Here is a 14151-nt window from a genome sequence, read left to right on the forward strand (position 1 = left end):
AGAATACATGTGTCATTGTGGATTCTGTAGTTCAGCCATGTCATGATTTGTTGGCACCTTCACTCAGGAGCGGATTCTTTTCTTTGTCTGAGGGAACTTTAATAAAAGCTGTATTTCACTGTGTTTCACCATCGCTCTTCCACTGAACCCTCCCTCCACTGGTGTTCAGGGACGGGACACAGCGGGAGTTGAACTACATGTCCCACGGAGCAGAGAACTACACTTTTCCCTGCTCGCCTCCTCCTCCACACCAGTGGTTATTCCAACAGAGCTAGACAGATACAACTTCCGACTGCGACCTTCAGAACAAATGTCCCCTTGACGATGAAAGGGGTTGTGCCTCGTGCATGAAAAGACAATTACACAAGTGTCTGTAAATAAATGAGCGTGCGATTCAATATTTTACGTATTTATTATACATTTTTCTGTCAACACATTGATTTGTTTATTTACTTAATTATTTTCTACATTGATTCTTCAATACATTATATTTGTATTCATGAACAAATAGACATACAAATAAATGTAGCAAGACATATGAGGAGGCTATTTTATTTTTCTAAATAAATAAATAGATTATTATGTGATCAAAAGTTTATTATATCAAAATAGTTATTGATATTTATAATATGTTGTATTGATTTTTACTTTTTTTTTTTTTACATCTTTTTTACCGAGCCATTAATCTGAAATGTTGAGCTAACTAACAAAAGCTGGATATTAAGGGCTTTTATTATGAAATCAACATTGATTCAGACTCAGCGTTCAAATAAAATACAAAACAAAATTTACTGAAATTAAAAAATGTGAAAGAGAAAAATCCTATATATTTAGCCTACTAACGCAAATTTAAACGTGATTTAAAACAGTTCCAGTTGTTCCATTGACCTTGTGCTAACTTACATTTCACAATAAAAACTTGAAACTCAAGAACTAGCGAGTCGTCTTTTCCCTTTATTCTGAAAGCGGAGCCCCCCTCGCTTCCGGTGCTGCTCCCCTCGCCAGCCGCGCCAGCTTGACGCCGCCATGTTCCCGAGGAGGGTGAGTTCAGGGAGAGACGGAGGAGCCACCCTGTCAATCACCATGAAGGAGCCATGGCGGTGAGGACGCGGTGAATCCGGTAGTTTCTCTACTTTCCTCTCGCTAACCCTAACCCGGGGACCAGGTGGACTATGCTGCGGGTCACTGCGGGACACCCCCCCCCACTCCTCTTACCAACGCCAACTGGGAATCGCTCCACTTTGACGGGAACCAGCACGAGGCGGCGCGTTTAACAACAACAACAAAAAGAAGAAGAAGAAGAAGAAGAAGAAGAAGAAAACTTCAGCTGGCTTTTTCGTCTTTTTCTCTTTTCGTGTTACTTGACTCCAACTGGTGGGAAATCTGGTCCGTGCATTTCAGAGCCTCGGCCGGGTCGGTGAGTTGGACTCTTCTCGAAGGATCGACACTCAGGAAGGAAAAGCAACTGTTTGAAACGTCCCAGCGTTCCCACTCTGAGCTTTTCCTCTTCTTCTTCTTTCTTCTTTCTCGTCTTCTTCTCTCCTTCTCCTTCTTCTTCTTCTTGTCCCTGCAGGTCGGAGCAGACACTCCCCAGGACGCTCCAAGCCGCCGCCGCGAGTCCCGGGAGACATTCCCAGATCCGCAGCCATGAGCGGGGGGGACGTGGTGTGTTCGGGCTGGCTGAGAAAGTCTCCTCCTGAAAAGAAGTTGAGACGTTACGTAAGTGCACTTTATATATATAAATCCTATTTGTTGCGTTGTGTGTGAAAAGTGTGTGTCTGGGGGGGGACAGGGGACAGACATGTGCAGGCCTCAGCTCCTGCAGGACAACCTTCTGCTGGGTGTGTGTGTGTGTCTCTCTCTCTTTCTCTCTTTCTGAACCTGCGTCTCCTCTGACCTAACCACGAGTTAGCACGTTGGACACATGGCTGTTTGTTTTTAGGCTTTCTGCCTGTTTGGGAGTGGGCTGTTTGTACTGTGTGTACTTCACAGTCATTCCTTGTCTTTTAGTGAGTCCTCCTCACACAGTTGTACAATACAATCTCACTTTGTGTTGTTTGTGTGCTTAATGTTGTGTGCAGACTGTTTTTTATACACAGACCAATGGTTGCAGAGTGATGTTTGATAAACTCTGCGTCCATCCTACCTGGTTTATCTGCAGTGAAGGTGTTATAGTCGATATATTTCATGGTCTGTTTCCTTGTCATAAGTGAGACCTTCTCCAACAGTTCTGTAATGTAGTGTTATCTTTTGTCGTTTGTGTGCTGGAAGTTGTGTGTAGAACTTTTTACAAACAGTCTTTGGTGCAGAGCGAAGGGGAAACACTTTACGTCCATCCTACCTGGTTTATCTGCAGTGAAGGTGTAATAGTCAATGTATTTCATGGGCTGTTTCCTCCTCAGACAGTTCTGTAATGTAGTGTTACCTTTTGTCGTTTGTGTGCTGGAAGTTGTGTGTAGAACGTTTTACAAACAGTCGTTGGTGCAGAGCGAAGGGGAAACACTTTACGTCCATCCTACCTGGTTTATCTGCAGTCAAGGTTTTTCATAGAAATGAAACTGAATTGGTTTTACTGGTGCAGTGCACATTCTTAACATGCCTTCGTGGAATAGGCTGTTTCCTGGTCATGATTCTTCCTCCAACAGTTCTGCAACATACTGTCACTTCTTGTAGTTTGCGTGTTGATTTTTGCATGCTATACAGTCTATGGTAGGCTACAGGAGTGAAATGAGAAAACTTCATCCTACCTGGTTAATCTACAATAAAGATAATTTTCATGAAGAATAAGAATGAACTTTCTCTGGCAGTTTACAGTAGATATGCGAGGTGTGAAGCTGATTAGATAGTTGGCGAGATATGCATTCCACAGACAGACAGAAAGAGAAAGACAGACGTTTGTTGAATTAGTAGATGAGAGAGCCTTCCTAAGTTCTTAGTTATTGACCCATTCCTATATCTTACCCTGTGTGAGGATTTGATTTTCTCAGACCATCAACCCAATGAGCTGAGGGTGGAGCAATGCACCAGTGGAGGACCACTTTCCACTGGATTACAAACATTGGTTACAGAGAGTTGTTCGATTAACTTAGTGTAGTGTTGTTTGTCACAGCTACTGTAACAATTAGTGTTTACAGCTGTAAAGGAAATATAACAGTTGACCATAATAATCATGTATTTCCCGTCTGTTTGATCATAATATAATCTGTAGACAGTAACCTGGTTTTCTCTATGTTAATGTAACCTTTATCATGCTGTCTCCTTTACTATTGAATGTGTATTGACTTGATTACCATAGCCACTGTAACCATAATTTCCTCTAGACAATGTATCTTTGATCATGCCGTCTTTCCTGTAGAAACTGAATGTTTATAGGCCTGATTAACATTTACACTGTCACCTGATTTCCTCTAGACACAGCCCCTTACTACTGAATGCATTGCTCTGATTGCTAGACTAGGCATTGTTGTTTTGATGTGATTAAAGGATCTCAACCTGTCCTGTAACAGTCCCCTCCAGAATGGGAGGGGTTAGCCAGTGTATAAAGAACTGAAATGTCTTCTATCTGTGTGCATATTACAGACTCAACCCTGTGGTATGTACCATGCTCTGAGCATTAAAGTGTGACAATACTGGAAGAGAGTTTTGAGTCTCGTTTCCTCGTTGGTAGTGGGACTATTGTGGAAATTGCCACAGCACAGCCCAACACAGACTGTTAAACTTTCACACTGGTGTTATTCACTCAGATCATCCCATGTTCCATGCAGCCAAGTGATATATAACCGTTGAGGACAAGAAGCCATTCCCTTGTTTTGTTGTGCAGTTGAGGGAAAATCCTTTCAGCCCGCAACATCAGCTCTGACGCAAACCAGTAAATAACTTGTTACATGTTTCCCTTGTGAACCAGTGGATATCTCTGTTATTGATATTGGAATTATGAGGCCCTCAACTTGAGAGGGGGGAGTTTGTTTTCACAGAAACAACATTGGTCCAATGTAATGTTTTTCATTAAAGCAGTAAAACTAAAATCTAGACACACAGACGGGAGGAGCCGTCTCGCACTCATGATAAAATATAATTGGATGACCAGGAAGACAAAATCCTACTTAACTACTTGATAGGGCCATTTGTCGTGTCACTGTCTTCACGGGTCTTAAGATCTTTATTTTTTTTCTCTTGCCTCATTCTGACCTGCCTGCTGCTGTAACAAGTGAATTTCCCCGATCCTCCAACCACAAGTAGAAAATTGGCTTCCTGTTTGTACCCACATGCCAACTGAAGGGTCATGTGATACGCGTTTACAGGTGTTTGAGCATGGATGGAATTTCCGTCTGAGCTAAAACGCTTGTATGGACAGAGATCATCCTTGTTTTAAAATGCTCTTTGAAACTGAAAGTATCGGTATGGCGGTAGCCTGAATGACTCAGAATTGTTCTTTCTCAATAGAATACTGGTGGCGGACTTAGTTGTTCTCATGGGAATTGTTGAGAATAGCTGGCGGGACATCTCCCAGTATGTTGTTATGATCCTGGGAAGTCTTCTGATTCTAATTTCTTCCCGAGGAAGACTTTAATGGTTTACAGCTGATCAGCAAACAACATTATTGTTTCCTTTTATATTTTATGCGACTACCAATTGTTGCTTGTTGTTGTTGTGGCTCTTTGTCGTTGAGAAATTTGTCATTTTAAATCACTGGTTGGCCATGAAGAACGAAGTTAAAAACAAAGGCAACACGTGAAAATGTTTATTAGGGGCTTTAGGGACCTCCACCACCAACCAGTCTTCCATTGGGATTATCAGAACAGATATCGACATCCATTCTTATACCGTGCTGGTTCCATATGAGCTCAAACCAAAAGAGTGCTTTACGACCAAGAAACCTCAAATTTCAAACCTCATTTCTACACCGAGTTCATGATGGATACTTCAGCCATCAGGTTTTCATATCACACAGTCAGCCCCAAACGTAACTTCCATGCATTAAATATTCCCATAAATTTTTAAGTTGGTCTCTCGGCATCAAAGTAGTTTCTTCACCGCAGCTCATCAGCTGGGTCGGCGAATCAAGCCCCTATGGTCCATAATGCAGTACGGCCTCAAGATTTTATGTGCTCTGCAAATGGCTTTTCCTCCATTGACATTATACTGATTAACAGAAAAGTGGCTCGCTTGTACATGGCCCCCCCTCCCCGTGAAAGGTCATAGTGCTTTGTCATATGAGGCTGTGTAATCTGCACAACCACTGACTGTGCTTTTTCTTTTGGCCGATGACAAACTAGTCAAAACTTACCTATCTGGCAACTCACCACCAGCTGTTTGAGTCGGTGCCCAAAACAGACAGACACTGTGGTTTTAAGCTGAGAAGGATTAGTGGGAAAGTTTAAGGGCTGAATGGAGGAGTTGTGTTGGTATTTCAATATTCTGGGGGTTACCGGGCTTTTTTAATTTCCTCACCGAAACAATTGTACAGTTAGAAACTTCCGTATCTGAGACCGTCTGCATTTGAGCAGTTCCGCTGTTGGTATTGGTCACTAGTAATGGATCGTGATGATTCATTGCCGGGAACATGATTCGTCAGGTAGATTTGAATCTGCAATGGTGGTGAAGACAACTCCCACGATCCGGTGCTGCCTAACAGCGTCATCAAACTGTCCTTTTGGTAAAGTTAAAATGGTTTCTGATTACTACTCTGAATATCCGCCAAAGCAAAATCTTGTGGTTCTACTGTCTTTATGTCACTGTGCCATATAATTAAGTGTCTTTCAATAACGTCCCTTCAGAGCAAGACCACTTTTAGGATAGAAAACTAAAGTAGTTTGTTTTTTATAAGTGAGGAGAAGGCTGAGATGTTGAGGCTCTGATGGAAAAAGTCAGTCTTCACTGTTTTTTAATTTCTTGTCACCATCTGGGTGGAAACTACCGTCACATACTCTATAGGTTTTCTATTGCTTCTTAAAAGACAAGCGGCAGAAGTCCCCTGCCACAATTTCACTACCCTTTTCTCCATGGCAGCTGTCAATCCAAACCTTAGGTACGAGTTTAATTATTGCCATTTCAGATGTTTTCTCTTCTTCATTTGTCTCCTTACCCACTGTGGGTCCGTATAAAACCAGTGATATTACAGTTTGATTCCCACAAATATCACACTGGTTTTCAATGATCAGGACAAACCTGATGTGTTTGCCAGCAGTCGGAGAGTGGGTAGATTTTATTTAAATGTATTCACAGTTTTCCCCTTTTACCAACACATGCACACAAAAATCCTCTTCATCTATTGTAAGTAATGCCGCACTAGCATTTGCAGAACAATACTGATTTATTGTGCAGCCTGAAAAACGTTCTTCTCGTGGACAGCCATCTTTTTAGAATATGTATTTTCCAGGAAAGATTTAAGTTCAGCTTGATTAAGTAGTGAAACTAAATTAGCAGTAAACATTTAAAGCACGTCTTCCACCAAGGAGGTTGTCAAAGAGTGACTGATAAAGGAATTAATAAAGTGGGTTGATAAGAGCTAATTGAATTTAACTGATACCAATCGTTTGGCTAGTACTCCATTCACTTATAATCAAGCTGCTAGCTCTAACTATTCCATCGTATTTACCCTCTGAAATTAATAAGATTACAAAGTTCAACTGTTCCTCACATGATTCAATTTTCACCCTGCTTGAACTCAGGCTTCCATGTAAATTGCCTTGCAGTTGTCTCTTATTAAATCTAATAATTCTATTAACCTACAAAAGGAAGATAATTCAGTCACCGTGTAGATACAAGGTTTCCCCCTTTTTAAACGTGAGCAGTTTCATATGAGCTCCTTTTTGAATATCAAAATATTCCTGGTTTTGATTTATCCTAAGTTGTGTTGCATTAACTTTGGGGAAAGGATTCTCGCTGATGTCTCGTCACCAGGGAAATGGATTTAGGCCGAGCAAAATGCCAAATAGACAGTTCTGCCTGCATTTGATAGTTTTCGAAAGTTGTTTACTGAGGTGAAGCGTTTTCACCCATTGTCATAACACACATGTCACATGGTGTTAGTGCAAAATATCATATCCCTTAAACATGCAGTTGACGTAGCTCCAAACACTACCTGTGTCACGGCATACCTGCACTACTTTACTTCACTAAACTGAAAGATGCAAAGCTTTTGTTCGTTTTAAAATAAAAGTTTCTTAAAGTAAATATTCTTTTATTCAGCTTGATCTGAAGAAAAATCTTGTAGTTACAAGAAAAACCCTCTTGAATATTTGATCTGGAAAGTGGAACACTCGGTGTTCTTATAGCCAACATTTGGTGACAGGTTTAATGACCCCAAACAAAACAAACTGAACAGAATAGAACACCGTACAATTATCTGGGAACATGCTGTCACCGTCAATTCTCTACTTTAATCCCCATCTCCAGACTGAGCAGCAGTAGATCAGAAGCCGGAGGCCCCCCGTTTGCCTGATTAACCACTCGGGGCAAAGTTTGCCGGCTAAGGCTCGGCCACTGATTGGTGGAGCTCAAAGGTGAAAGCTGTTCAGCCAACCTGGCTGCGTCTGAGCATTCCCAACCATCATTAGCTTCACACAGCATTGTTGTCCTCTCAATTCTCTACCAAAGAAGTTAGTGTGAAGAGGCCATTCTCGACTCACAGATTGAGAGAAGTGCAAGTAATTTGAATTCAATTGAATATAGAGTCATCTGTACTGCCTGAGTTGTGCATATTTTTTATTGCTGCAATCATAGTGAACACTTCCTGGCCATTACCATCTCATTTAGCGAAATTGTGAACATTTCTCACCATTATTGCTTTATTAGAACTGTTCCCAGCCAGGGTTTGTCATAACTGTATACTCCGCGTTTTTCTCATTTCATCGACAGTGCACTTTCCATCTGGTTCTCCTTTTTTCTCTTTCATTTCTCTTACCCTTCAATCTGTGAGTTTCAGTCAGGGTCTACTTGTAAAACCTTCTTCAAAGCAACATCTTTAAAACCTTGTGTCTCTGGAACATCTGCAGAGTATTATCTCAGGGACCAGAGGAGATGTAGAGATGCAGTTGCAAGGTCTGCACCCTCCTCTTTAGATATGGTTCGCAGATGAGAGTATAAAGTCTCATAATATCAGATAGATATAGATAATGTGTTACTTTAAAGATTCATTTAACAGATTGCTCATATTTCTACTGTGTACAACAACCATTTCAAGCCACCATCAACATTTCATGGCTTACTAAAGACCCATTGTCACTGGAGTTGCACTGAACTCTGGATAATTTCAGATTTTCTGCAACTCAAATGACCAAGTCAGAGGCTTAGGACAATCCTCAGAGTTATTCCTGCTAGCCCTGTATTAAAAACTCCTGATATTGTCAGAATGAGCCCATGTGAGAAGAGAACTGGAGATAATCAGGAGGAATAGCCGTGAATGAGGGGCCGCTTTGATAACGTTTCTAACATGCAACGGACACAAAACTGAAAATCAAACAAATATCTCAGGAAAAAGAGGTTAGGGACACGTAGAAGATGTTGACACAGGTATTAACTTGCAAATATTCAAGATTTGAGAGCTTTTGGTGATAATAACCGAAATCTAACCTTAATCATGTTATATACAGAACAACATTTATGTCCAGCCTCCTGCATGCTGCACTACTCCTCAACTGAACGCTCATATGTGAAGGGCAAACTCCAGATATAGTCTGGAGCCCATTGACCGGTCCTTTTCTGGAGTACATGTCTGAGAACTGCTTTATTGATACCAACATTAATCTCATCCCACATTTACTCTTCCTCTTAATTGATTACAAAGAAGCATGAAACCCAACAACTGCTAATGCTTCTGTTACAGCAGTTGTGTATATGTAAAATGTAAACATTCCATTGATCATGCAGTGCAAAGTTGTCAGCAAGCTATTGTTTATAAAAAATACAGACACCATTGCGACCCTCCAAGGACCAGTGGTATAGATGATGGATGGATATTTATTTAAAAAGTTTATAATCTCTTTGGTAAATATGTACGATTACATGGATGCTGATTTCTGATTATAATGCTCAGCCCTAATTTGGCTGAGCTTTTCAGTTCTTTCCTCCCACTGCACATAGCTTTATGGACCATTACAATCCCTGTAGTCCACTGGCATGTACCCACTGGAAACAGATTAGGATTTTGTTGTACACTTTGTCCAGCCCTTAATAGGGCCTCAGTGCTGGAGCACAGCACTCCAGGGTAAACCGGATGAAGGAAAATATTGAACCCTGAAGGTCCTCCTCTGATGGCTGTAAAGGGAGACTGAGGACGTACTCCATGCTGATCTTGAGTCCTCTCAGCTGTGACAAAATGCATTTACAGTACACACCACATTGACCTTCAACCATTTGCAGATTGCTGGCGAGAAATATGTACGCAACAAATGTGACGCCGCAGTCAGGCTATCACGAAGGCCTAGCTTTTTGATTAAGTAGAGGATTCATTAAATCTGCTTAGCAAGTGGAACAGAGAACAAACACTCCACTTTCTGCTAACCCGCCCCCCCCTCCACACACGCTTGAAGAAACAAACAAACAAGCAACCCGAACGGGATGCAACAGAGGGGTATTTGTGCAGCATTAGCCTCTTAGGCTAACAAAGGGGAAATTACTGGACCATGTCCTGACAACACAGCTCCACAGCACTGCATTTGGTCCGAGCACACTACGGGTGTGTGATCCGCCGCGGCTTGAAAATGGATTGCATGTGTCATTAATTATTTAATGTCCATTACAAACAAATAAGCATTAAAAATTAATATCTGTGCTACTACAATAGTTGTACTTACCAGCCCACTGTTGTTCCAGACACAGAATATCATCACTATACATAGGTGTATCCCTTTCATCGTTGCCACACAGGTGCCCACCATGGAACAAAAGTAAGACCATAAGAACATAATAAATGTATCCTTAACATCTGTATATTTAATGATATTTAGATCTGTTTTATCCTCAAAGTGATCTTTTTATCTGCAGAGTTGGTTGTATAACCCTGGACATGTTTTATGTCCCCAACTGTTGTGTTTGTCTTTGTTATAATACACCAGAGACGTGAACATGATTTTGGTCCGTCTCCAGTTTCTGCAGACTGTAGTAGTGAGACTAAAATCTTGTTATTGCATCATAAAGAAAAACACCACCACACAAAATCCCCCAAACAGATCTATTTTGGACATTGCATTGTGCCTCTTTGGTTCAACCAGCTGTGTTTTGGTATCAAACAAATCCGGCGCTGGTCTGTTTGTCCCCTCATTGGTATGCTGCTGTCTCTGTCCCCATGTGGTCACCAGTTCACCGTCTTTCTGCTCTTCCTGTCATGTGTCTGCCACGTCTTACATAAATCACGTCTCTCCCTTCAGTGATAAAGACTGCTTATGTAATATTTGGCATCCTTTTTGCAGACATCCTTGAGCATATCAACTGTTGCATTTCTCTCATGTCTTTATGCATTTGCACAAGTAGGATCTGTTAGGTTCTGGTTGTCTGCGTCGGATCAGTGGAGATTATAGTTCGGAAGCCACAGAAGTGTTTTAAACTAACCTCAAGTCAGCTGCTATGTTTGTCATAAATGTGACTCACTTAGGCTACATCCACAGTAATATGTAAACTTTTAAACTTCTGCTATTTTTACGACTGAATTCCACACATATTTTAACAGCCTTAAAACAGAGGGTTTTGTAAACATCGCTGAGCCTGGATTAGGTTGAAAACTCTGGTGTGGTGATGTAGTCTGGATGAGAAGAAACTCAGATTTATAGAAACAACGTAGACACCCATGTTTGCCTCCTGATTGGGTCTTATCAGCCAGAACTTGTCCTTCCCTGATTCGTCATGCCCTTATCAGGTGACCCTTTTCTGGTGGAAATCAAACAACAATGCAACATAAGGAATTAAACGATTTGCTGACCTTGTTGTCTTTGCTAGCAGCTATTGTGCATTTACGGCACATGCATGCCCAGTGTACGTGAATGGTTTAGCATGGATAGAGACTATGGCTGACACACAACTAAAATATTTGTCTGGATGGAGATAATTTTAGTTTTAAACAGAAACAAATATGTGTAGAAGTAGCCTTTCACTGTTTCTTTCACATGTCATGTTTTTGTATGCGAACTAAACTCTGTGATGCATAACCTCAAAGTTGTAGTGGAAAAATAATTGTTTAGATGTCTCGTTAGTTCTCCTGTCAAGATAGTTGCTGCAGCTCAAACTCTGGTCTTGTGTGTTTTAAAGAAAGTGAAATCAACTCAAGGGTCATAAAATGTAGAAGTGCTTGTGAATAGCTTTCCAGCTGAAACTGAAGTGGCTCATGTTAGGGGAAGAGTCATTTAGAAACTGTTTGCAAGGTATGTTTGTTCAGCAATCTGTGATTATATTATTTTTCCATTATAGCGAACCCACAAACATTTTCAGGATTTAAAAAAAGTGTGCTGAGCAATATGTCTGTGATTGAGACCGATGCATCAGTGTTGTGTTTACCTCATGGGTGCTGCTGATTATGCTCCATTTCCCTCTAAATGTTTACGTTTCATCATCGCTTAAACTCAATCTGTCGCCTTCATGGCACAATGATATTGTTGAATTATATAGTTCGGTCAAAGCTTTTCGTGAAGCTGCTGTAAACAGATGTGTCTCTTTTTGCCCGGTGCAGCTGTTTACTGACCCGCGTGCCAAGTCCACAGAGCAGTTCGGGGAGTGACTGTAGAGAACTGGTTCTCATGCAGACTTGGTTTTCCTGTTTGAAACTCAGGAGCAGATTCTGAGTTATGCTTTTTGTTGGAATATAATCCAGTTGAGTCGTAAAATGATCCTTTTGTGCTATTTGTCCCTGTGCCAGGTTGAACAGTTTCAAGTGCAGCTATTATTAAACGCAGATGACAGAAAGTATTTGGCAAGGCTAACTGTACACATCATCATGTGTGTTTTTTCTCTTTTGTTTCTTATGATTGAGCCATGTGATTCTCTCGTGTGCATTAATACATTTTCCGATATTTTAATAAATCAAGACTCTCACAGACTTGTTTTACACAGAAAGCAAAAGTAGAATCTGTCATAAGTCTGCTCTTGATTTCCAGAGTGTAGTTGTGGTCTGTTGTGGAGATAGAACGACGACAGTAGGAGAACACATATGGCCGAAGATGGTCGACACTAACCAGACAAATAGGCTGCAGGGGTCTCTGTTCCCATCAGAGTCATGTGTGTGTGTCGTTTGAGGGAAAAAAGGATAAATAGAAGTTGGGCCAAATTTATGATAATGTGCATTCCCCGAATTCTTGCAAAATAGATGGAACCTCTTCAAGGCTAATGGTGTAGGGCTATAAATATGCATGCAGTGATGTGCAAGTTGGGATATACCACAATGGCAATCAATAACTTTGTCGCAATTGTTGTGGACAGTGAAGAGAAAGCAAATGGGATGAGGAAGACTGGAGTGCTCCTCAGAGCAGCACCATTAGACAGCGGCCAGTGAGAACAGCTCTCTGTTCGCTCCCTCTCTCTTTCCGCTCACAGCGCCTCTTGGCAGGAACAGGCAGCAGGAATGTGAGGCTGCTCTGTGCTCCTCTTTGCTGGTCTGCAGGGGTGTGAGCGCCTGGTCCTGGGCTGGGGCTGCCGCTGGTGCTGCTGGCCGCTCGGCTCAGGCTAGGATGGGCTGGACTGCACAGCAATGCAATGTACTGGCTGATTGTTGTTTCTAAAGCACTGGGAGGGAAGAGGAGCCGCTCCCTGGCGCCCCAGCAAGGCATGGCCGCCCCTTCCTGTGTGAGGCGCTGATGGCTACCAGATGGTGGGTGAAGAGAGAGGAGGAGGGGTCCCACACTTTGTCCCTCTTATTCTCTCTTCATCCATTGTGCCGTTTCATAGTCCTATTTTTCTCCTTTTTCTGTGCAAAATCTTCTCTTTTCTTAGCCTCATCTTTATCTCCTTTTGGCATCTGTTGCTTCCACTTCTAATTGTTCCCTTCATAAAGTAGGGTGAAAAGGAAAAGGTGACTGATGATGAACCTGAACTTGCAGGCGTCCCAGGCTGTGTACCATCAGAAACAAAAGATGTCATTGTGACTCACGTGTGATCAATGACTCGCTGAAGAATTGTATGCTTTGAAGACCTATTCATGTGGTGTGTTGTCTTTAAAAGTCTGCGTGTAACATTACGCTTTATTGTCACCGTAGCTGCCACTGCCAAAGAAGTCGGCACACACACCTGTTCAGCAGCAGCGAAGTACCACATGTGGTGCCTGGTGGTGGGTTTGAGAAAGGACTTGTGAGAACTGAGCTGTGTGACCAGTTCACTGTTTAATAACCTGCTGCTCACCAACAGGAGGCCCTCTTAACTCACAGCATACACAGACCTTTATTACCCCTTCAGATGAGTTTCCAGGGTACGCACACATTCATAAATGACTTCACTCACTCGCTTGGTTAAATGACCCCTTTTAACCCTGTTTGCTGATTGACCTGTTTGTGCTTTTAAGCAGCTTCTCCCCCAAGTAGCTTTCGAGGAAGCACAAGCATTGTCTGTCTATACTAGATTGTATATTGTGGCCAGGAAATCAGCGTGATGATTTTATTGAAAACACTTAGAGATTAAAAATACACAGCTCTCTGTAATTGATCAAGGTAAAAGGAAAAATGCAGGCTGTCTCACAAAGAAGGGTTTAACTAACTAATTATATGGAAGGTGGTATTTTTCCATGTATATATTCCAGGTTTAAGGGATTCCTAAGTTTTGATCAGTGAAGTGGGAGAAGGTAAGGGGTGACCCGGGATCAGCAAAAGATTGATTGATTGATTTGCTGATTACATCATTAATTAATTAATTTAGCTCTATATAATGGTTAAGAACATGGTTAAAACATGCCTGCAGTAGTTACCCAGAGTTTAAGGTGACATGTTGAAATGTTTAATTTAGTTAAGCCTGCAAAAATAGGACATTTTCAGTTTAAAATCACAGATAAGCGAACCAGGAAATATTAACATTTGTAACTAAAACAGAAGATATAACCAATGAAGCTCTGGCATTTTTTGCATTACATTGACTCTACAATCTATCAATTATCTAAATAGTTGGCAACTAACTTCCTGTTGATAGAATAACTGATTAATCAATTTGTTTTTTCAACTTTAAAAATTAGATCCCGAT

At 41.4% G+C, this 14151-nt stretch overlaps 1 protein-coding gene across 1 annotated transcript in view; it reads left to right on the plus strand.

The window, feature by feature from the left end:
- Positions 1–1034: 1034 nt before the first annotated feature.
- Positions 1035–14151, plus strand: part of gab1 (GRB2-associated binding protein 1) — a 50066-nt gene continuing 36949 nt past the window's right edge. Inside the window, exons 1-2 of the mRNA XM_061087082.1 lie at positions 1035–1417; positions 1574–1719. Coding sequence (XP_060943065.1) covers positions 1648–1719 — 72 coding nt within the window. The 5' untranslated portion in view covers positions 1035–1417; positions 1574–1647. The remainder of the gene's footprint in view (positions 1418–1573; positions 1720–14151) is intronic.

The sequence above is a fragment of the Limanda limanda genome, chromosome 2, assembly GCF_963576545.1.
Source record: "Limanda limanda chromosome 2, fLimLim1.1, whole genome shotgun sequence".
Taxonomy (NCBI): domain Eukaryota; kingdom Metazoa; phylum Chordata; class Actinopteri; order Pleuronectiformes; family Pleuronectidae; genus Limanda; species Limanda limanda.